Source organism: Paramormyrops kingsleyae, chromosome 13 (assembly GCF_048594095.1).
Source record: "Paramormyrops kingsleyae isolate MSU_618 chromosome 13, PKINGS_0.4, whole genome shotgun sequence".
NCBI classification, from domain to species: domain Eukaryota; kingdom Metazoa; phylum Chordata; class Actinopteri; order Osteoglossiformes; family Mormyridae; genus Paramormyrops; species Paramormyrops kingsleyae.
The window spans coordinates 30415501-30440402 of record NC_132809.1 but is presented as its reverse complement, the minus strand read 5'-3'; the positions used below and the strand labels follow the sequence as shown (position 1 = coordinate 30440402).

The window sequence follows — 24902 nt, the reverse complement described above, 5'->3', positions numbered from 1 at the left end:
TGTTTTTCTGTCTCTCTCTCTCTCTGTCTCCCTCTCTCTCTCTCTCTCTCTCTGTCTCCCTCTCTCTCTCTCTCTCCCTCTCTCTCACTGGCCGTCAGGTGATCCGGAGACCGGTTCTCCGGCCGCCCGGGGAGCCTGCGAGCGCAGCGCTTTGAGGAACAGACGTTCACACCCCGTGCCTCAAGGTCAGCGAGGTGAAGCACCCCGGTACCGAGAGCCATGACGGCACGCGAGCTCTCTGCGGCACGGGGTCCAGACAGTCGGCTGGATTCTTGGCTCATGTCTCACGGGTCATTTCAGCTTTCAGAAACGAATAATTCTTAAAAAAAATAAGCAAAAATCGCAGAAAGCAAACATTAAACAGGACAAATAAACCTCCTGTCAAAGGTAACAGGCCTATCTGCAGAACCTTGAAGACACTTGCAGCCTTCTCTATTTGTGTGGAAGGGCTTAATGTGAGCACAGCACATTACGGTGAAACACATGTCCTCCTTAGTTCCACAGCCAGCCCCCCCTTACACACGCCATATTTTCACGCAGACAGGCCTCTTGGTGAATAGTTTCTTCCCTGCACGGACACTAACCTATTTTTAAGTCCGTGTCGTTTTCCCTCACTGCCGTGTGATTACACACAGAAGAGGCACCGCGGCGGTCGTAAGTCATGCCGTAAGCCCCCCCCCCCCCCCTTTATTTTATGGCATATAGATATATAGACGTTTTTGCCCGGTGACATATATGAGTGCGGTGACACTTTTATGCCTCCTAAAGAGCTTTAAGAAGAATGCAGGCCGTAAACGTGATATTCCAAAGCGCTCCGAGTTTCAGCTTAATGCCATGACCTCTCCTTCACGAATGAACAGGCTACTCGTGCAGTATTGACACAGACGGGCGAAAAAGGAAGGAAAGGTGTAAGATAGAGAGGGCCTGGGCTCCTGGAGAGGCGAAGGACCCCCACAACAGACAAGGAGGGTGTCGGACACCTCTGGGTCACCCCCCCCAGATGAGTGCGATACCTTATTTGGTTCGTTATAGCCCGAAAAACCCATACCTCCCCATTAAATGTGACTCTTCCCCGTGACGGGTCTATTTCTGACACCTTGATGTCTGCCGCATTCACACGCCGTAGCCATGGAGGTGAGGAGATGCTTGTTTTTGAACGGACCGCCTGGGGCCCAAAGGTGCAGTGCGCAACTATTCCGGTTCATCAGTGATTACTGGGTAACCCACCAAAATAGCACCAACGCTTCCATCACAACTGCCTCAGTAAAAACGGCTAGTGGGGAAAAATTACTGTGCCGGGTGCAATAGCTTTAGCCACAGGTGTGCCGGGTGCAAGGAAACATTCATCATAGCAACGCTTGCTGGTGGCAACGTGGAGATCTGATGAGACAACTCACAGCCAGTGAACTCCTTAGCAGTGCAGGGGTGTGAAACGGAACTGTGAGGAGTGTGTGTGTGTGTGTGTGTCAGCACTACAGGATTATGATCACAGTAAACATACAGTGCAACTGAATGGCCGGAACAAAGTTTTTAAAGAATTACATGCAAACTGCTTCATTGACCTCTCACCTAAATTCCATTATACAGCATATTGCCACTCACATACAGAGGTGGAGATTTCAGGTCCAGACAGTACAAATCCAGACCAAGATTTTGTTTCAACCAACCAGTTGAGTATAAAGAGTCACAGTCACATGGTACTTAACTGGTTGGCTGAAACAAAACCTTGGTGCGGATTTGTACTCTCCAGACCTGAAATCTCCACCTCTCCTCACATGTGAGGTGTTTCCACCTGTTCACAGAAGGTAACTCCCCTGCAGACAGTTCACAGCACCCTGTACTCCAGACTAAGTACCAAGCAGGGGGACAAAGGGGTAACTTCATTTTAACCTACTGGCACGGATTGGGGGCAGCAAGACGCAAAGGGTGGAACCGGATAATGAAGAGTCAGGAATGGCTGGTGATTTCATTTGGGAGGCCTAATTGAATCCGTAATAGTACCGATTGTAACACAAATTATCTTGTTAAATCTGGAGTAGGAAATAATGGGAGACAAATAAACACAGACTCGTTAGAAAACAGAACTAGCAGAAGCAAACTCATTACCTGTCTAATTAGTACTGTGCTCAGTGAGTCACTCGTTTGTTTGTAGGTGACGGGCTGTTAAACTCCATACAGTTTATTCTGTTCTGACTATGATGTCAGGCAGTCGCCATAGTAAAACCACACACACACACACATATTTTATATATATATATATATATATATATATATATACACACACACACATACACACACACACACACACATATATGTACACATATTTTAAGTACTGTGCAAAAAAGCAATCTAGAAAATGTTTATGGCTATTTATTTTGGTAGTACGTGTTTGCTCAGAAAACAAAAAAAAGTTCTAACATTAGCAAATTAACGGCAACAATAAAAATGAACAATAATTTCATCTGTTCTCCATAAAGTTACTCATATGTTGTTGAACAGCTAGATAAACTCCACTTTGGTTCCCAAACCTCTCCTCAGGGGCACCTCAGCCATTCTATGTGTCCGTTAAATTTCTCCACCAGCTCAATTAATTGAGCAACTTGATTTATTAAATACACTATCAGTCAAAAGTTTTTGCATTCATTGAGATTGTCTACATCTGCATGTTACACACTTAGCATTTACTAAAAATACACTCTATATTCATTGCTAACAAATAAACGTACAGTACATTTGCGTACCTTTATTAGCAAGAAAATGTCGTATCTTTGATTCATCTAAGTAACCTCCTCTGGCAGTTATAACAGCAGAGAAAATTCAAGGCATTTTTTCTACAAACGACATTAAATACTGCTCTGTTTCATGGGATGAAACAGTTAACTAGTGTTAAAGTTAAAGGACAGCCTAGAGTTTGACTATGGCATCACCACACAACCAGTTAATAGGATGTCAGACATGCACTGTTACATACTCTTTCCATGTTATAAAGGGAACTCGTTTTATTTGCCTTATATTTACATTTATAGTCGTTCGTTCAGCTTTCCAATGCTTCACAAGAATAAAAACATCTACAGTTTATGAAATAAATGGAAAAATGGTAAAAACCTATGGGGTGCAAAAACTTTTGACTGGTATTGTAACTGAGTGGGGTTTGGATTAGCCAAACAAGGTGAGGTCAAAAAATCCAGGGGTGTATTGGACAGCTGCTGCAAATATTGTGGTAAATTTTAGGAGATGTGATTAGACAAACAGACAGATATCTTCCATACTGGGCCGTAGAAAAACTGCTTCAATTATTTATCTTTTGATCGCACAATTTGCAGCTGTAGATGTCTTTGGTTCAGGTTAACTGTATTTGTACATTTTTCAAGACATAATGATTGCAATGATTTTTTTTTTTTGTTTATGTCCCCGAAGGATCTCTGGCCCTGGAGCACATTAAATTTCAGCACTGAAGGTCATGACAAAACATTAATAAGCGGCGTGACTTCTACCCTCTTTGTCGACGGAAATCTGGCCTTTCTCTTCCAATTAAGAGCGGTAAACAGCGCGTCTTAGAGGCGCGCGGTGCGCTTTCCCCGCCCGCAGGATCCGCTGCAAAAAAGCGCTGCCGCGGCAAAGAGGGTCTGAAGGAGCGCCGGCAGACGCCGTCATTTGAGGTCTATATTAGCGGAATCCCCGACGGGCACGATACCGAGACACAGCACCTTTCCTTAATTCGAAAAAACAGATTAAATGTGGGAGCTTTGGGAAAACGCCCAGTCCGCCCTTCTTCCCCGTCGTCGATAGCCTGTCTGATACAAAACTGCATGCGGGATTTTTTTCTAGGCCGCCTCATTAGCATGACCCACGGGATCGCTGTTTCATGTAAAATAGCTGCTACAAGCAGACTAAGTGTAATAAAGTTGTTCTAATGCTTCGAGTATTAGTCGGGTGAGAAGGACACGGAACTGGCTTAATTCTCGGTGGGGGGACAGCTGTCGTATCTTTAAACTGCTCTGCAGTGCTGGGCTGTACAAACGAGCGAGAGGGTGTCAGCGACAACACGACCTAAATGTTAACGCGCGGTATTTTTATGCATGCAAGCTAGACGTCAGGTATGCAGGTATACCGCCATTACTGAGATATTTATTGGTGAAATGAAAATTCAAAATGCGGTTAATGCAGTTTTTGTTTTTCTGTGGGTAAACACGAGTGTCACATTTATTCCAAGAGTAGCAGTTATAATAAGAAGATAGATAACATATAAGGACATTACCACAACAATAGGTATTACAAGCGAGGGCTATATTCTTCCTGTTTTAATATTTAATGACAAAGTTTGGTACAATATATCAAGTCCTGTCTTGAATGAAACACGATTTCTCGGCAAGCCCACCAGAAAGTCTGTTTCAAAATTGTTGTTTTTGTTCTTATTTAAACCAGTCCGTTTGTTATTGCATATTAATATTAAAGCAGACCACTGATCAGATTACCTGGATCTTCAGGGAATGTGTACGTTAATTATGCCCATCTCCCTTCACCAGTCAGTTTTATGTGATGTTATTAGTAACTAAAGGGTTAACACGTCAACACTGCTGTGCTGTAATAAAAATATCTAAATATATTGGAACAGGCTGGCGCGCACATGCGAGCGTACTTGCCGGACCCTGCCGTGGCTTATCATTTTAGGTGAAAGTTGAGTATTAGAATCGGTGTTTTTAAAATTGTTCCTGGGCCCTCAAAGACGTGCTGGCGGAAGTACGCACAGAGTAAAAAAAATAATAATTGTACACAGTAAATCATAATATACTCAATGTGAACAGTAAATAAGCGTGTCTTCGGTTTAATGTCACTGTCGCTCTCCAAAGCCGGTAAGGCCTTCACGGAGCCGACCGTTCTGCAGTGGAAAACCGAAGCGAGCTGAAACCGGCTCGGGTCCTGTATGCCAGTGGGAAAGCGCCATTAGTAGCTGGCCCTTACGCATGCAGACTCTCTCACATTGCCATTTTGACTAAATATAGACACGCAGTACTCTGCCTAGATTAAAACCATGATTGTGACGACGGCCCCCCAGTTTAGTCTTGCGTTTACACAGCCCACATTATAGCACAACATGGCGCTGTATATCTATGACTGTGCTCTAGGGCATCAATAAGATTAAAAAGCATTAGGCAGACCTATTACGCATCCGCGATTTTAGTGAAAATGTCATTTTTTGTTCTTTGTGAAGTGTTCTTACCCGTGTGGGTGTGAGCCCGTTTACAATTGCAGACGGAACTATTCCCTGCAGCCTACAACTTTTGATTCAGCACTCTGTAAAAGTTACAAGGACGGAGAGACCGCAATTCCATTTCTCCTAAACGCCACAATTAGAAATAAATGAAAACGGTTTTACTTTTTTTTCTTACATTAAATACATCCATACAAGCCTTTAAAAATGACAAACTAAAACCATCGTCATTCATTCTCAAGGAACCCCACTGTAGTCAAAAGAAACAAACCCAGAGGCAGTTAATTTAATTTTAGATTGGTTATAATTACCCCCTTTTCGCACAAGCAGCACAGCAAACAAAAGTAAATATCTCCAATACAGTGGCTCATACGGCAATTAAAATTCAATCAGCTGTAACTTGCCACTTTCCCTTCTAATTGCCGATCTTCCTCAGGCTCATCTTTGGCTGCTGCATTTGAAGAATTACCACCTTTAACTTGGGTCCTAATTGCTTGTCACCGTACTCCAAATCCGACGAACAGCTACCTATAAATAATCCTGTTTACAGATTTCTGGGGTGCCAACTCGAGGACTGTCTGTGTTCGTCTTGTTTGTGTAGAATTAGCTATAATGGACGGACGGTGGATGGTTGCTGTCTAAAGCTACCGGGTCACAAGAGGAGTTTGGAAAGAAGCTTACAGAGTCGCGTGAAGAGAGGCGCCGTCGGAGTCGGAAATATGCTCTTAATCTAACGGCTTCAGCGGTGTGATATACTTCTAAATGTCAACAATTTAACTTCATAAATTCGTATTAGGGTGCAAAATGTAACTATTTAACCGTTCCCAGATCAGATCCTCTCCAGTGGTATACTGGACTGCAGTAAAGATCGAAATTTGCAGTTGATCTGACAGTAACTTTCGTTCTTTTGATGATAACCCAGCTTTCACTTGGGAGTACACATCTATTTGAATAATTATATTGTTATATATGATCAAATATTATTATAAACATATGTGTCCCAAGTACCAAAAAGTTTCCAATTTCTATAGTTGCCGACTGCTTAAATGTAAAGTGCTTTGTGACAATGACTGTTGTTAAAAGCGCTATATAAATAAAATTGAATTGAAAAAAAAAATCTTACACCACACTACAATCAAACCTGTAACTTACTAATTTGATCTACGGCACAAAATCTATTAATTAAACCATGTCTGCATGTAGCATCGTGAGCACTGATAATCATTCTAAGTAACATAATCCACAATCATTAATTTGATTCATTTCAGTCTCATCACCAAGTTGCGACGGCTAGAAAAAAAAGAAAAAAATGCAGCATTTCTATATGGTTCCAAGAAAGAGGCATTGCACGAAATAAATTTATTTGGGGGCAAAATCACCATGATTTATTGCACTTCACCTGAAACAATTCGGACCAAATAAATAAAAAATGGTTGAGACTAGTGTCACTTTGTAACTTCGATGTGCATGCCTATGGTACAGCTGAGAGTGGTTTTTCCATGAAGTTATCAGAAACTGTGATAACCTCAGATGACCTTGAAACCAAAAACCGCTTCGCTGGATCACAGTCAAATTGCTATCTGCTTCACGGCACCAAGGAGCTTATTCTACACCCGTTATGACTATTCACATGCAAAGTTCGGACACTGAGCAGAACAATTAAATATCATAGAAACAGGCTTATATATTACATTTAGGGACCAGTAATTTCGAGGTATTCTCTCAAGACTGTTAGAATGGCTAGTATAGTCTGACTAAAAACGTTTCACATCCTATATGAATATCACAAATATAGGCTATAGGGAGGGAAATCAGTAAGCTTACAAGTTTGAGCAAAAACCGTAATGTAGGCTATATTTCGATCAGGTTTGTTGTAGGCCTGTGTAATAAATAATGAAACTACACAGAAAATACCCATGATTATAATCACAATGGATTCATTAACTGGAAAGCGGACGACCTTTGACACTTTGAGCGGTTTCAAATTGGCTCGAACTTAAACAAAACTAACTTATTTGATTTTTACTTTGTGGATTACAGTGTACTGCTCCAATGATTCATTTTTGGGGGAGTTGTGTCCTATATGCATCAAGAATATGTTTTTTTCCGTCTGTGGAGTACTCTTAATGCAATAGTCCGGCACGAGTCCTCGGCTCTCACAAATTCTGAATATTTCATTTCTCCAAGATGAAACAATTTCATATACTTTATTCAGTTTTACGCATAGAATATTTACATATCGGTTCTGTAACTTATTGCGTTTGAATCTAATTCATACGCCCTTGAGGATGTCTTCAGGCGAGTTGTGAAATTAGGCCATTCTCTCTCATTTCCTCGCGTTTGCTTGTTTAACAACTTAATACAATTTTGCGAGCTGGCTGCGCAATAAAATGGCGCGTCAGTAGCGTAATCTTTGATCAGCAGATGTGATTTCCCAGATGTGATTGCTGAAGATAACCTGGCTCAGTTTAACACAAACTGGTTGAATAGATCTCAGCATTAAGTGACCAGTCTCTCCAATCACTGCCTGAATTATAGTAGCCTTAATTGTCTCGTTTAAACAGCATCTTAATCTTCAATCTTCAATAAGAGCTGCATTTCTTTTTCACGTCATGTTTATCATCAGCAACTGAAATTAATTTATATATTTAGGCTAATAAAACGATAGTTACGGGCTCAGTTCACTCTTATTCGAAGCGAAATGATTGGTTTCTTCTTTTGCTTTGTGCTTGAATTGTCGGGTTGGGATCGTGTTTAGTCAAATACAACCCTGCCGATTAATCTTCATGTAACGGAAGTGGAAAACATTGCTGTGAGATAGCCCTGCAATTTATTTCATCGGAATCGCAGCCACACAACAATTTTTCTTTAAAGATAATAGACAATTTCTTTTTCTAAGCGACCATATACAGATACGTATCAAAGCTAACTGTAGATTAATAAAAGTAAATCTACATTTTTTTTGCAGTCTGGTAGACGGAAGCGTGAGCAAAGTGACACGAGAAAGACCTACTGCTTTGCTGCTATGCATTTAGACCATTTATCTAACACGTAGCAATCAATCATTTTTTAAAAGATGTGCATTTCCAGGAGAGATGCCATATGGCAGTTTTTCGTGGGTACTGCAGAGGTTGCCGGTCTCCCGCCGGCTCCTTCCTACCTGGGGTCCGTCCAAGCCAAACCGGTGCGGATGAGATTAATCGAACGATTCACGTCGGTCTAAACAGTGGACCGGTGCCCGACGCCTGCACCTGCATCACACGAGCGTACACCTCTGCAGACGTGCTATTTAAACACAGTCCCAGCGTCGCTGACCCCACGTTGACCATACTGGCACGGGCTATTTGATATGTTAAATAAAAGTCTGTTGTGAATTAAGTATCTAATTAAATAAAGATGATGGCTCCAAAATCCTAACGTAGAGAGGCGGATGTTCCAGCCATAGTGATATAACGATTAATTGTAAAACATTATGTAAAAAAAAAAAAACTTGCAGGCTACTTTGTATACGTTTTCTAAATTTGTGCGTGTGGAGGCCTACACACAGTAAATACACATACACAGTGTTTACTGGCTCAATTATGTTACATTTATTAAGAAGTATTTTGTTTTTAAGTGTAATCAGAAAAGCTTGGTTTCAGTATCTTTTAATCCTGGAACCACAAGATGTCCTTAGTCCATGGCCTTCTTAGCAAGGAGTCACGTGAATGCACATCTTGGGGATCTGGAAGGTACCGAGGACGCTGCTGATAGCGCCCAGATCTGAGATGCTCCTCCAGCATGCCAGCAGTGGAGTGGTTAAAGGAACACAGGAGCATATGCTGCCTTTATAACCCCCGTCGCCCCCCCGCGACTCACCACCGCCTTCTGCTCCGTTCACGCCTGACCGGCCTCTCGGCTCCCATTACTGTCACGCGCCCAGACGGATGGGCTGGTGCACAGATACTAATGAGAGGGTCTCAGCATGGGAGAGCGCGCCCCTGCCCAGACAGTCCGGCACAACCCTCGCGCTCACATTGCGGACCCCCCGCCCTAAAACTGCAACCGGAGTCGATTTCTGTCACTGCACAGTTCAAGCAGCGTTTCTTGTAAAGCACAACTTTGTTCTCTCGCACTCATTCGGCACATACTCTTCACAAATCCTCTAATCAGAAAAGACCTTACCCCGATTGGTGCTTGATCATATCAATTCAGGAAGTTATTACCCTTAAAACAAAAGCGGAAGATAGCGGTCAATTAATTATTGATAATTAATAAAGACTTTAAAATAGCTGTTTGTACAAGGAAACAAATCACTTTAAAACCAGCGCTCGTATGGATTCGGCCGAGCCGCGTTAATTGGATATTTGATGTTCGCACGGGTTTGATTGAGCCGTCTTTGCTCGCGCCGCGACCGAGATGTACAAGCGCGGGGCAGCGGGATAATTGAGACGCATCGATCGGCTGGGGGGGTCGGGCGGGATTGCACACCAGCGCCGTGATCGCCGCTGCCGCCAGCTGGGGCAGCTCCGTGCGTCAGATCGGCGCATGTCTCGGATTCTCCTCACCTGTCTCCTCCGATTGTCCGCTGTGTCTAGCCCCTGCCAGCAGGGGGCCTCATTCTGCGTGGGGCTTCAGTCCTCTGCATGTCCTCTTCTAACGTTCGACTCGGCGATTTATTTGGGGCTCCCTCTGTGTCTGTCAGCCCCCCCCCCCCCCCCGCCCTCCAGCTCTGATGTGTTACCATGTGGATGAACGCCTCCCTATGTTACGTGTATCTCACTTCATTTACATATACGAACACGTGAGCAGCAGCACACGAACACACAAGGATGTTCCCCAAACGTCTCGGGGTTCCCTGTGTCACACTTGCTGTGTAGTGCTGATCATCTGAGTGATATTGACCCTGAGGGACTTGCTAATCCGTCACGGCCGACTGGCGACACAAACACCATCTCTGTGTTAGTCCAGCCTCTCTTGTCCTGCCCCCCCATCCCATATGCTGGCACCACCCATCTTAATGACAGGGGGCCGTCCTGCTTGTTCTCCTCCCACCTCTCAGTTGTAGACAAGCACTTTAATAAGAGAGACACAGACCCTCTGTTCGCCCGCCCCTCCTCCTCCTCCCAGTCCCCATGCTGTGGTTTAATGGGTGAACAAAGACAGTGCCCCTCCCCCTCAACTCCAAACTATCGCTCAATCCTTGTTGGGCCCACCAACTCGAGGAAAACACGCCCCCCCCCCCTGCCTCCCACCCCAATGACCCCCCCCCCCCCCACCCGTCTGAGGTCGCCACAGTAGGTAATCTAACACAACACGTCACTTCCTCTAGTCAAATCTCACTTAGATGCAGACCTGGGACTGACCCGTGTGAGCAACGAGGCATCAACATGCACTGAGGAGCGTAAACAAACAAGTCGCCAGATAAATACAGCAGATGAGTAATCCTCTGTAATCATTAGAATTAAAAGAAATATAGAACAAACAGTCTCTCGTGGAATTAAACACTTACTGCTATAGCAGAAGAGGGAGGGCCCCAGAAAGGCAGGCCTGGCGAAGAGGAGAATGCGGAGGAAATAAGCAGCACATGATCTTAATATAAACAGAGGACTTTGCTTATTATGCCAGTGTTAATTTTCCCCTCAGGAGCTAATTAAATTCTTCAGAGCAGCAATAAGAGATGTAGGAGACCCCCGATCACCAGACAGGCTCTCCAGCTCCGCCCTGGAGAGAGATCAGCTGGGCCGCATTTCATCGCCGAGGGAGACTCAGCCTGCTGAGCGTGGCCCCCGCAGGGCCGCACCACCCCGATCCTGCGGGGGCCTTGGCCTGTACCAAAATGACTGCGAAAGGGAGACTCGGGGTCTAGTTCTGAAAACTAAAAGTACTATTTCAGTTTTATTGAATTAAAGCAAATTTTAAAAAAGCAAAATAAATGAAAGAGGTCGTAAATAAATGGGATTTCGTTCTTCTAAATATTCACATATATCTTACAGTTAATAATAAAATTTATAGTTTTATAGCTTTTCTCGCATTGTTTTTAGTTGAGCCACATTTGACCAAAACAAAAAGAAGAAGCATCAGTAGGTAATGGCAGCCTCATAGTCCACACACAATCACTACGTATTAACATTGAAATACTGAAATACAGATATTCAACCATGTCTGCTTAGTCATATAGGATATCATATAGAAACATCAGGATGATACATATCCTGCGTAGAGCGAGAGTCCCTCATTTCAGCCGCTTCCGCACGCGACGAGGCGGGATCATCACGGAAAGTACGGCGGACCGCCGGGTCAGTGGGTGTGATCTCAGACAGGGAGGCGGGGAGGGATGCGGGGGCTGCTTTTGGGTAACATTTAGAGGTGAAGCGAAACGATTCTGAGAATGACTGGTCAGAAGCGCATGTCGATGCAGAGGCTGCGGGATTGGACGCGGAAATGCCAGCGTGTCAGGATGAGTGAGCGACCTGCAGCACAGGATCATGTCAGCTGCGAGGGTTTGACGCTGCGGATAAGAGCAGGGATACATTCCTGGAAGCAGATGTGCGGATGCAAGTGCAGGGAAATGGGGGGTGGGGGGGGGGGGGGGCTGGCCTTTTTTGTTTATTTACCCTTTTCAATCTAATGCTTTAAAGGTACAAAAAGTTTTGGCTGTCTGGAGCTGTAGTCAGGCAGCGGGGTGAGTGAATGTGTCTGCAAACTGCTCTCATCCCCCATTTTCTGTTTCTCTCCTCTTCTCTCCTCCCTCCCTCTCCCTCTCCTCCCTCCACAGTCCCCCAGGTTCTTCAGTCCATTATCGTCCTCTACATGGGAAAGACCAGGAACCCCGAAAACGTGGAGTACTTCCAGCCCCCCATGAGGTTTCCCCGCTCCAGCTTGAGGTATGCTCGGTCGCCCTTCTCCATGGCGATCAGGACACCGTTGCTGGCCGCCTCTCGGGTCACGTCCTGGTCCCCGGCGAAGGCGGAGATCACCGGCCAGCCGTTGTGCATGAGGCTCACCTGCGGGGCACACGCACGGCGGTGAGAACTGACAACATATTCATGCTCTGCGCACACATGCAGTACTAATACATTACTTCTCCGTTAATACTCCATTACACGCAATACTCCACACACAATTCCAACTTGGATGACGTTTCCAAGGTAGGGTTTAGAGGCAATTCTTATATAACACACCTACAGTAGTCATTACTGTAGGGACATAAGCAGGGACATAATTCATGCAGACGGGCCAACCTCACCATTAGCCAATGATATGCTTTGAATCAGTGAGTGACGAGGGAGGGGGCATTCCAAGGACCAATCAGCTTTCAGCTGGAACCAGTGCCTTTGTGGCTCGCCCCTGTCTACACCTGTGCTACACACACATGCACAGACACAGTGTGTAAGTCTGCAATACAATCATGCGCGCGCGCACGCACACACACAGACACACACACACGGGTTTGTAATTATATCTTTGTGGGGACTCTCCATTTATTTCTGTGGGGAAAACTCTAATCCCAACATTATGACCTTAAGCCCTACCCAGCCCTAACCTTAACCATCTTGCAGTGACAGATCGCTGTGGGGACCTGATGAATGGTGCTCACAACGGCAAAATCAGTTGGCATTTGGGTCCCACAATGTAATATAAACCTAATCCACACACACAAATAAACGCACACACACACACACACACACACACACACCTCCAGTCCTATTAAACATGCCCCCCTGCAGGATTTCATCCAGCTTTTGGCTTATTTAATATATAAATATATTTAAATAAATTATAACGGCACATAGTACTGCGCAGGACTGAACCAACATGACAGATGTCAGAACTGAGACATCAGCATGCTATTTTGTGAGGCTAGATAACTCTGCCAGTCCAAATCAAGCTGGGAGCGAGAGAGAGAGAGAGAGAGAGAGAGAGAGAGGAGAGAGAGAAAGGGAGGGAGAGAGAGAAGGATGTCATTTTATAGATACGCACTTCAATTTGTTGTGTTTGCGCAATGAGACAGTATTGTGAAACTGACGCTCGGCACAAACAGCAGTCCCGGGAGATGGGGGCCCAACTTATTTGAGAAATCCATCAGGGGGAATTTCTCTCCCCCCACCCAGCCCAATTTGGCACCATGGAGGGAGAACTGCTTTCAGTATCACGTGGCAAGGAAGAAAAAACCTTCCCCTCTTTCCATTTTCAACATGGCAGCAATCGTCTCCATGAAGAACGCCTCAGCTCCGTGTTCCACTGGGAGCACCAGTGAAGAGGATGAGGAGAAGCACAGGGGTCTGGAGCAGGATGAAGATTCATTAATTTCACCCCGGGAGAGGCTGAGGGGGGAGGGGCCCAAAAGAAACATCGAGTCTCAGATGCGCTCACGCACAGACGCAGAGTGCGTAAGTCCTCCCTGCAGACAAAAATTCCCTTTGTTGTCCTTTGTTTGCTTCTTTTCTGAGAATCAATTTGTTTGTTTTGCTTTTCAACTGTGATTCGCTGGTGTTGCATCCCACACAGCCAGGGAAATGTTCAGAAATGAATCCCCGAGCCCACAACGCCGCACGGCAGTACTATCCAGCAGGAAATCTAGGGGTCCGCTCTTATTTCAGCATGACCCACATAGAATAAACCCAAGTTTGTTCTTTCAGAGTCAGAAATTTCAGTTAGCGAAACCCAAACTGAGTCTGTATGAGACAACTGGGAGGCTGTCCGTAGTTTCTATTGCGGGGGGGTGGTTTCCGTGACTGTAAATGACCTGAAAATAAGCCCCCCCCAATCCTCCCTCAGCCCCGCTAACCTTGGCAACCCCCGTCTGTGAATGACGATTATTTAGCTGCTCCCGCTGACTGCAATTACAGCGGCGTGAAAACATCGTGGAGGCACGGGCGTATAGACGCCTCTCCTTTGAACTTGCTTCATTAATGCATAAGCACCCAATTAAGCCCATTAAGAAATGCAGAAAGAGCCTTTTCGGGATATAAATCTTGTAAGTGGGTTTCCACCCACGGTTAATGCTGTTCTTAACTGTAATTGGAAACCAATTGCCCTTTCAAGACACTGTTTCCCATCCCGATGTCTTCATAGCTCTTTGGTGTTGCTGCAACACTCAACAGGAAAAAGATATTCTTGCTGCAAGTACAGGGGGTGTGGGGGGGGGGTGGTCTGTTTTGTGATCTGATTTCTACTGCAGTTCCTATTTAGTCATGTGGAGTAGCATCTGTCCATTTCATACACAAGACCTCAGATGTGGCCAAGGATTTGCAGTGCATTGTGGGAGAACTGCGCAACCTACAAGTGTCTATAGAAGCAACAGAGTGGAGCACAGTGAAAGCTGGTGATGTGGGGGAATGAAGCTTTCAAATCCCCTGGGGGGCGGGGGGGGGGGGGGGATTTCCAAGGGCTGCCAATCACTGCCTGGCTCAACCCGACAAGACTCAAGAAATTCACTCATTGGATGTGAGTTAAATCAGTTTGCGACTAATGGCACCACAGCTAATCACCGGATAATCCCAGAATTCGCCAATTAGTTGGTGCCAGTGTTTGAAAGTTTAAAAAACACAATGATGTATTTCGTCCCAGCAGTTTTGGGTCAACTCCTTCTGTGCAAGCAAAGCTGGGAACAAAGCAGCACATGATAAACACTCTGCCTGGTGTGACATTAAGCTCCAGCTTGTTAGCATGTCAACCAACATATTTTTCCATAAGGTTACATCAATAAAGAGCCTAACAACCAAATACAGGCTTCCGATCTATTGTTAACGATGTAATCAGGCCATCGATTATACTGAAATGTGCTTTGTACCACAGTACTAATAATAAAACTGCTTCGAGAGGCACATAAAAAATGTTACATTTATTTTTAGTGTAATATAATAAAACGAAAACTCACAAATATTACTCAATAGAAAAATCCTCAACAGAAAAGTCTGAACCTCCAATGATACAGAAAATATATGGTATTCAAAACAGATATACGAGCAAGTTGATTCCAGGAGTCCAGGCACTTATTAAACGGTTTCCTGGGACAAAGGGCTTATCTGCTGTTTTCTGATTTCGACCGCAGCATGGGAGAAACAATCTGGTGGGGTGACACTGGAGCTCACCCACGACACGCAGTGATCCCCTCGGAAATTTCTGGGAATTATGATAAAGCAGAAGATGGTAAACATGGGACTGGGACTTGACAGTGAACATCCACTGGAGAGTGGGGTAAAGTACCAGAAATGTGTGTGTGTGTGTGTGTGTGTGTGTGTGTGGGCAGGAACACTGCATCCATTGCATCAGGCAGCCAGCCACACGTCATATAGGTACGATATGAGTACTGAATGAGTACTGTGTTAATACTGTATGAGTATGTGAACCCTTCAGTATTATTATTATTTCCATTACATTTCATTGATACGTTTCATTTGATGCTCATTTGATTTTTAAACATTGTATATGTTAATAAAAGTATTATTTTATTAATGAATTGTGTAATTGTTAATTACATTTTAAGCGTAGTATTTTAATATACAGACATATTTTACATATAACATATAACTCATCTGATTAAATTAATTGGTGCAACTGACCCGCATCCCAGTACATCTAACGTGGGTTAGAGGATGGATGGATGGATGTATGGATGGATGGATGGATGGATGGATGACACAACTAAGCTAAAATGATCCCAAGGTAAACCGCCACAACTGTGTGTTAAATGAATTTAAGAGATAATAAAATAACAATAACAAATCTTGTTAAAAATAATACTCCAATGTAATTACTAAACTACGTAAGTGGAAGTATAGAAGAAATAGTTATTAGTTATGTCTTAGAAATGATGTCATTCTGCTATAAACAGACACAATCCAAGTTATTACACGGCCTATTTCATTCGTACCTTGGCAGGCCCAGACCCAGGGTCCCAACCCCCAGTGTTATCTCATATGAGAGAAGTGCCCCCCCCCATAACAAACCCACCTGACAAAACCAGTGGTATTCCTGGGTGCATTAAAATCATAACTGTACACATTACGGATCTCCCTAGTGGGACCGATAAATGAATTTAAGAAACAAAATGCTGCGTTGTGCTTTGCTGTTTGCTTTTTAAACATTTGCGGTAGATCGACCTCATGCATCATAACAAAACACCTTTCCCCATCTTTAAAGAACATTCTTTATCTAAAGAAATAAAATGGTCATCATTGAGGACGAGAGGCAGACAAGTATTATGACAGCTGCCATGACGGTAAAACGCAGCTGAATGCTAACTGCAACATGAAGGAGATGAGAGATTCGATAGCTTCAGTTTCACATGTTTGAAAAATGGACGGCCTGGTCAAACGGAGAAAACCGTGATCCCAGAATTCATTCAATCCCTTGAGAGGGACAGCCTACACCGAACGACGGACTTTGGGGAAAAACAAGGCGCATGGTTAAAACATACAGTAGTTAAAAAGCAGTTTGCGGTTCATTGTGTTCACTTAAGGCACTGTCAGCCACAGTACTGGATTTAACTTTACAATTCTGCAAAATATCCTCTAAAAAGATTTTTCAACACTGCCATCTCATTCTTGGGGGGGGAGGGGGGGGGGGGTGAGGGGGCAGTTACTAAAAACTGAAGTTCCTCCCCCCTAAACACCTTCAGCAGGGGACAGCGCCCTCCCACACCCCAATCTACCCTGGCAGTTTGGGTTCGGTTTGGGTGGGGCGGTGTAGGGCGGGGGTGGATGAAGAAGGGTTGCAAGTGACATAGTGATTAAGCAAAGAGATCAGGAGCATTAGGCTCCCAGTGTGAAGGACAGCCCTGTCTTTATACACTGCAATTTAGATAACAGTGTCAGCTAATCAAAATAATAATTATTATTATAGTACACACACAGGCATGCACCTGTCACCCAACAGAAAGCAGTGTCTCAGAAGTCGAAAAAGGAGGAGCACTGCAAATTTTCACACACCAGTGGTGGCCACACAGCGAGTTGCAGTGCTGGATGTGAACCTTGCATTGGTTTCAGGTGGCGCAATGGTGCTTCTGTGGTGAATAGGAAACTGCTCCTACCTGCCGGTTTGCCTGCTTATATCTGTGTTGGTTCTGTCTCGCTCTCAAAACTCCCCGTCCTTGTTTCTAATTAATAAAGTCTGAGAAATTAATAATTGAATGTAATCCCATACCTTTGGGGGAAAATACAACATGCTACGGTTTAATTAGCGAAATATATACTCTAATTAATATAGGGCAGCTTTTAAGGCTGCACTGCCGTTTATGCGTCGTGCTTGATCAAAGATATGTGCTAATTTTGCGCATGAAGGAACGCCGTCATTCCAATCGTCGTATGGGAAAGCTCGTCGGCGTTAGGATGTAGGTTATGTATGGCGGCACTCCCACACTTTCGGCGAGTTGGGAAACACGCCACGCCGGTTACCGTGCGGTGATCGCGGCGGTCCGGCCGGCGTTTCCACGGCGAGCCGTGTCTCTTTAATTTTCCGTGTATGCATATTAATTAATTACTGCCTAGTTGCCGCATCTCATCAGCAGCCACCATTTTCTCAGGGGGGGCCGTGGTATTTTTAATGATTGATAGTAAGAACTTCGCAACAGATCAACACATATTTTTGGATTTCACCAGTGTATTCATATAGGCAACTTACCATTTTGTAAACCAACGGCGAATAACGATGTATTGTAGAATAACATGTGAGACACATATGTGAAACAGAACAATTAACAAGGCGAGTGGTGGTAAATTTCACGATTAAAAGAGTGCAACTGAGAGACTGACCTGGATCGTTTGACGATTGTACACTTTCACTACGTGGAAATTGAAACTGTAAATCCCTTTGCGGGGAGCAATGAAATTACTTCTCTCTGTGTCGAAATTTTTCCCCACGTTCACTAGCACCTAGAAAAAAAACATTTAAAGAGAACAAACATATAAATAAGTAAAATTTACACAATATTTTTATATAATTGCGATGAACTGCAAAAACGCGGAATTTTCCAGAAAACTTAACAATTAGATACAAATATACAAACATAGACAAATATGTTTGTTTTGAAATACTTACTTGAGCTTACAGATCAAAATAAAGGGGGGATTTTGATTCCGCATTATAAATGTTTTGTCATGCAAACGAATTTATATTTCACAGAACCAAATTTCATATTTATACTAGCAAACATTATACTTTTTCTGCAACTAAGCAAAACCGACAAAATTTCCGGCGGTGTTAAAAATAACCAACACAGCAAGGGAATTCTGTTAACTGTAATCACCGAGGCACCACAAATAGTTATAAATTATGCAACGGCGCCCAGGAAAATTAATCTTAGGCGAGCCCCTTGACGAGAATACAAAATTAACTTCTGTATTCCATATTAAATCGCGATCCACGCTGCTGTAACCGACAGGGGAACAGACAGGTTCGTGTCCAATAGGCTCTCACACCCGCCCTGTCATCCCCATCGCTCTCCTTCATTCACCTGGTACCCACTTGCCTTCCTTCGCACAGCTTCGTTTCCCCAACCCTCACTCCTCTCCTTCCCACTCTGTGTTTTAATGTCCTGACCCACCGACTTTCAGCCACTTCAGCCGTCCTAAACACTTACCTGATCAAAGTAGATGACCATCGTCCGATTGCTCATCTCCGACGGCTCGTGGTTTGTGCTTCTTACGGCGGAAAAAGCCACTTTGGCGTTACCAGATCGCACCGATATCCCGAGCGCCGTTCCCGTCGGGTCCGAAGTTGGGTTGGAGTCGCAAACGACCAGGCATTTCCCCTCCAGCACAATGGGCTCCGTCTCATTCTGAGCACCGGCGAGTCCTGCCAGCCACAGCGCACTTACAAGCAAGGCAAACATAACTGGAAATGTAGTTGCACCTGAATGCAGCATCCTGAGCAAATACATACAGATTTCTTTATTTGTTGTTTCAATAAAGATGGGAGATTGGCCACTCCTTATCGTTAACACACAATTCCAGTTTCTTCGAAATCACTTTCAATTCTCTTTTCCAAAACAGAATTCTCCGTAAGTATCTTTCCAGTGTTATGCGGAGACGCGGAGCGTTTCTTTCCTGACGTTTCCTCGTTTATTTTTTAAAAAAATTTGGAGAGGTTCCTAAAGTCTCTCATTCCCAGTTTTTGCGCGTCTGACTCACTAATGGAATAACCCGTGCAGCGCGGAACGCGGCCCTTGTGAAGCCGAAACGCGGCTGAATGCATAGCGCGGGGGTCCGTCCGCTCGCACGCTGAATTATTGATATGTGCGATATTAGGAGAGAAACACAAAGTCTCGGACACGCGATGCTGCTTCGCTCGCTCCCTCCCACCCGGGGTTCGGCAGACCCCTCCCTCCGCATTCCCAATCAAAGATTAGCGCATCTGCTGGTTTCCAATCGCCGCGCAGCCCGCCCTCCGCCATGTGACACGGCGATCCGCTTTATACAGGGCTCCGCGCAGGTGGAAACCGGCCGGCCGCTAAGCCAGTTTGATGCCGATTCGGGGATGCAGCGCGACGGACGGCGCCCGCTTTCCTCCACTCCTCTGGCATAACGCCGCAGGTACGGAGGCTTCAGTACCCCGAGAAGAAAGGATAAGGATAAATGAGAAGTACCGGGAAAAGTTCGGGGTATAACTGGATCAACTGTTTTTGGATGAGACCTCTGACGATCGAAGGCGATTAAAACACGACAGAAAGTTAAAACCTCTAAAGAAAGGATGTTGAAGCGAGAGGAATTTAATAGACAGTAATGCAGAAAACACCTGACTATGTTGAAGGTTCATTAAGAACATTAATTTCCATTGGGTATGATTTAGATTGAAAGTCTATTTTCACAGCTATGTCGATAAAATAAACATTACGAACCGTGTACTGAAGCTGCATAATGACAGGCCTATAAAAACATTTTTTTTCTCCACTATTTTCAAAAATCGACACCTTTCATGATTTATCTTTTCCGCAGCAATAAATATACAAGGCAGACAAAGAGTGACAGAACAGACACAAGAGACAATTCAAAAGGGTGTAACTATTTCTGTCAAATTATGCACAATACAAACACCACAAACAATATTATATAATAGGGCCTATTAGGCTATACATACACCTATATACACACACCACCACGTAGCCAATAGAGAAATGGAATAACAACTCTTCTTACGTTGAAAAGTGATTCTGATTGTGCGTAAGTCGAAATCTGCTGGGTTCAGAACTTGTACATGTGGTTTTCTTTACCCGCAGATTCAGTCAGTTGGCTTTACTCCTGCCTTAAATGCAAAGTTGCCTGATGAAGGCCTGTGTACCTCACACAAAAGCTATCCCCACTAAGAGTCAGCTTCAATTCTGCACCACATTTAGGAAAAAATACGCTACCGTTTTAGGGTGTTGGTGAGGTATACCGGGCTGTAGGAAAACAACGGGTTTAAGGTTGCAAATTAAACATTGCATAAATACGAGCTGACCAATGTTTAGAATGATGATTGTATTTGAGTGGTTTCCCTGAGATACAGCCTTGCTCGGTAAACCAGCCTTCATACCACACGTAACCGGCGGTTCCCCACAGAGAGCCGGGAAGACGGCATCGATTACAGCGGCTCACGCTGCGGACAGCGCACGCCGGGAAAGACAACCTGTTATTTAGGCGTTTGTCTGGCAGCTTTGTCTTTTAAAAGTGACGGAAGAAAATGCGGCAGACGATTTATTTCGAAAATATCACAACCATCATGTGATGTAAATCCGCCCTTTCAAACTAGGCTGGCCCCGATAATCTTATTAGAGATTTCCTTGATTGAGGTTGAATGACGAATTGCACAGATCAGTAGCCGGATGTTATACTAATAATAGCAATAAATATATAAATAACAATAATTATAGCAAAAAGCAATAATTGTGAGCTTCATGTATATGATATGATTTTTCATGTAAGACGTAGCCAACACTGGATTTGAGTTTTATCACTTGACTTTTATATCCTGGTATCTGTAACTCCCCAAATCGCTAGAACTTGTAATTAACGTTGTTTTTTTACCATCATGACTCATGCTTTATGTGCATAAGGCCACTCGAACTTCACAGGCCTCCAGGAAAAGCAAAGCCCCGTTTTACCAGGCAGCATCAGGTGTAGATGGCGTGTGTACAGCCTCCCCGGAGAGCCGGCCTGTTACACTCCAGCTTCTAACAGCTCGCATTGCATCATACATCTGCGTGAGGTCTGCTATGCTCGCACAGCCCGGTGTCTCCGATGAAGAGCTTATAAAAACGGCCGGTCTGTAGCTATGTGACACAGTGATCACGGCGGCTTCCGGAGGAGAAGCACTGAGCCGTGAGCTTCGGGTCGGGATACGCGGCGGAGGGGGACGAACGGCGGAGAGACGCACCGGGCTGCCGGTTCAGTACCTCTGCAAACGCGACTGGGAAACAAGCCGGTGTGTCTTCTCTTTTTTAACCTGCGTGAAAACGGCTTGTATTAATTATAAGGTAAAATTATAGAGAAAATTGAATTTTTGAAGAGGGCCATAACACAACTTGTGCGTCTGTATGTATGTGTATATGTGTGTGTGTGTGTGTTTATATACGCTGGGGGAATGGAATGTCCATTATGAAGTGAAACAAAGCCTTGAAAGCCTGTAATTTCAAATCTTTTTTAACGGCGCACCGAGTGTTTCCCATTCAGTAACAGAAAACCTTATGTCCTCCTTTCTCCCTTTTCTCTCACACAAACAATAAGCGTGGAACTGGCGCTTAACTCATTTATCAGCCACGAAAAAATCCCTTTACCAGCTTGTTCTCCAGATAATTCGTATTCCTTGTGACTTTTGCAAATGTAGTATTGAGTGCAAAGACTCTGAGAATAATTTGTTTGACCATATATTCATGGCGATGGAAGGGGAAACAAAGTTATTAAATACAAATCACTTTCCAAGGGCGATGTTGCTAAATCGCACTTTAATTAAAGCCTTTTCATTATTGATCTCCGGATTTTTTGTCAATTAACGTAATCAGCGGGTCCCCAGTTCAACTATTCACTGTACTAATCAAATCAGTTATGTAAAGTGCTTTAAAAAAATAATTTTGTAAATTATATTATCACATTAAAAAAATCGTTAAAAAAACTCTTGGTTGCTTGTCAGGAGGCAGCTTCATAATATGATATAATGGGAGATGACATATTGCTGTTTGATTTGGTTAATAGTGTTCATCCATTTAAAGTGATTCGATTAGGATAGGATGTCTGTATGTGTGGGCCTGTGTTGGGGGGGGGGGCTGTTCGAGGCTCACATAGTGCCAGGGCCCCTCCCATTTATCAGTCTCCCCTGAATCAACAGTAATGTTATTGTAAGATGTCCACAGCGACGTTATGTCTCAAATGGCCAGACAGGGCCAGTCAGCCCCAGTGGCAGAACAGTTGTACACTGGGAATTGGGGCAAAACTGGACCATGCCCCCCCCCTCCAAATTCACACCTAGGGCCTGCCTACATCAGCTGTAGCATTTGCAGATGATGAAACTTAAGTAGCCTCCAAATATCAAATATCATACCCATCATGCACTGCAGCAGTTAGCAAATTCTAACAAGCTTTTTTCATGAAATACACGCCACGACAACATAGTTTGGCTAACAAACAATACAAACTATTACATTTCAAAAAAAAATTTAAGTACTGTACCAAACTTTTTTTGTGTTATGACTCCATTCTTAATGGGACTGTAAACATAAAAATGAGAGATATAAAAGTAGCATGTCGCAAGTTTGTACAATATGGCCGCCCTACCTTATTCCTCATGAATGTTTCGCATATATGTGAGATCTGCAGTTAGGGACAGAGGGTCCTTGACCTCACTGTGGGCCGTGGAACCGGTGCCTAGCCCCCCCTGATCAGCCCATTAGGCACCGCGCGTGGTCAAATACTGGGGGGGCAGTTTCAGTTTGTATCAGATAGGAGGCTCTGGTGGGGAAGTTTGCCACATGGGCTTCAACTGGTATTGTGGGCAGAGGACCATTCAGTTCATATGGTTGCCCTCCTTTTGTAGGCAGTGTGGGTGGTGCTGGGTTCCTGGCTGAATCGGTGGCTCTTTGCTAGGAACTGGCCTTCCAAAGTGCTTCGGATGAGATCTGCACTGTGTATAATTCAGGAAGAAGCAGCAGGACCAGCCAGCCCGCCTCAGGTTGAAGCTCCTACTACCCTGAAGACAAAAGGCTTGTGTCCCATCCAGTGTCATCCGGAATAATCAAGCACTCACAAGAACAGATATTTCCGCCATCTCTATCGCCGAGTCTGAGTGCTCGCCTTACCAGTCCGTCAGAAGGAGGACGCGCCTTATCATGACATTATCATCACAGTATGGTCTCTCTCCGCAGGCTTTCGGGGAGTCTGCTGATGCACCAGGAGACGTAAGGCCCTTGGCACCTCACAAGGCCTCAGGATTCCGGCTCCCGGCCACAAGCCCAAGAACAACCGCTAACAGGTGTAGCACACAGACGGGGCCAGTTCTGGTACAAACAACTCAACGGGACGGTTCGGAAAGAGAAGGAGCCAGAAGCTTTTTATATACGCAGAACAACGGGGGAAGCTCCTACTTAAAATAGAGATCTCCTTCGTCAGCTTCCATTAAGGTAGGGGGTGTGCAGATGACGCTGATCATTTAAAAATAACAGCTGATGTTTATCTGCTACCTCCCCCCCCCCCACGTCTGACCTGAGAAAAGGAGCTAAGACCATTGGAAACAGGAGATGGCGGAGGGAGGAGTCAGATGCACCGTATCTCATGGGGAAACCGTAAATGATTTCCAATTTGCGGAGTTAAATGCAGATTATTTCGTACCCCATGTGTGAAGAGCAGAGGTGCCGAACTCTCGCCAAACATATGTGGATTTCTCATGGATAAACATGCTTGGAGGCTCACAGCTGTCACTCGAGTGTTACCCGCGCCAAATGATTAAAAATTAATATCTCCTGCAAGTCTGATCAGAAATTGAGTGCGTGGAATCTATATTACTGGGAATAGTTGATATTATGACTTCAGGCTGTATTAGAAGCTGAATGTACCAGGAAACATCTGCTTTAACTACATGCTAGATGGGCAAGAAACCACAGTTAATCACTGTGTAAACAAGACGGATGCACAAATAGGTAGAGACCACCAATCCCACCCCCCCCCACCCAGTGTACTACTCTGATGGTCTGGTGGTTGACCCCGCCTCCCTGACTTCACGTAGCTCACACAATAATGGTTTTTCATTTGGTTACAGGAGCAGAGAGCTGCCCAGACAACCGCAGATTAAATCTTTGCGGAGTAGCACAAGGAGAAGGGAGGAAAATCTCGTTGGCTTGGCAGGAGACGGGAGGTGCAAGATATCCTGTCATCGCGTCGTCGCCCGTTTGCCTGGCCTCCGCACCTATCAGCGGCCTGGAGGGTGCAGGTGTGTGAGGGTAGTGTGTTCTAAGAAAGGGCGATTTCAAAGGGACAGACGCCGGACACGGGCGGAGAAGACAGAGGGAGCGGAGCCCGAGGGATGGTGGGAGTGTGTGAGAGACGGAGAGAGAGATGGAGAGAGAGGAAGGTGAGAAAGGGAATGATGAAGTGAGAACTGCGAAGGGGAAACATTTGGAGCTCTTAAACGCTACCTGGTAACTTGCAGAGAGGCAGAAATAGTGGAGAATGTGGCAGACAAGTTCTCCTTGATATTAAAACGCATGCAGGAGGAACCGAAGGGCAGCTGGCAGGCAGATGGT

At 44.6% G+C, this 24902-nt stretch overlaps 1 protein-coding gene and 1 long non-coding RNA gene across 2 annotated transcripts; one reads left to right on the top strand and one right to left on the bottom strand.

Moving 5' to 3' along the window:
• Positions 1–11055: 11055 nt before the first annotated feature.
• LOC111851809 (cerebellin-1) lies at positions 11056–19495 on the bottom strand. The gene is made up of 3 exons (XM_023827054.2): positions 18777–19495; positions 17950–18069; positions 11056–12198 (listed from the first exon to the last, which is right to left on the bottom strand). The coding sequence occupies exons 1-3, from the start codon at positions 19074–19076 to the stop codon at positions 12001–12003; spliced, it is 618 nt and encodes a 205-aa protein (XP_023682822.1). The 5' UTR covers positions 19077–19495; the 3' UTR covers positions 11056–12000.
• A 1863-nt stretch (positions 19496–21358) lies between these two features.
• Positions 21359–24625, top strand: LOC140578234 (uncharacterized). The gene is made up of 3 exons (XR_011982332.1): positions 21359–21595; positions 23529–23783; positions 24419–24625. It is a non-coding gene; the product is annotated as an uncharacterized lncRNA (long non-coding RNA).
• The last annotated feature ends 277 nt before the right edge of the window (positions 24626–24902 follow it).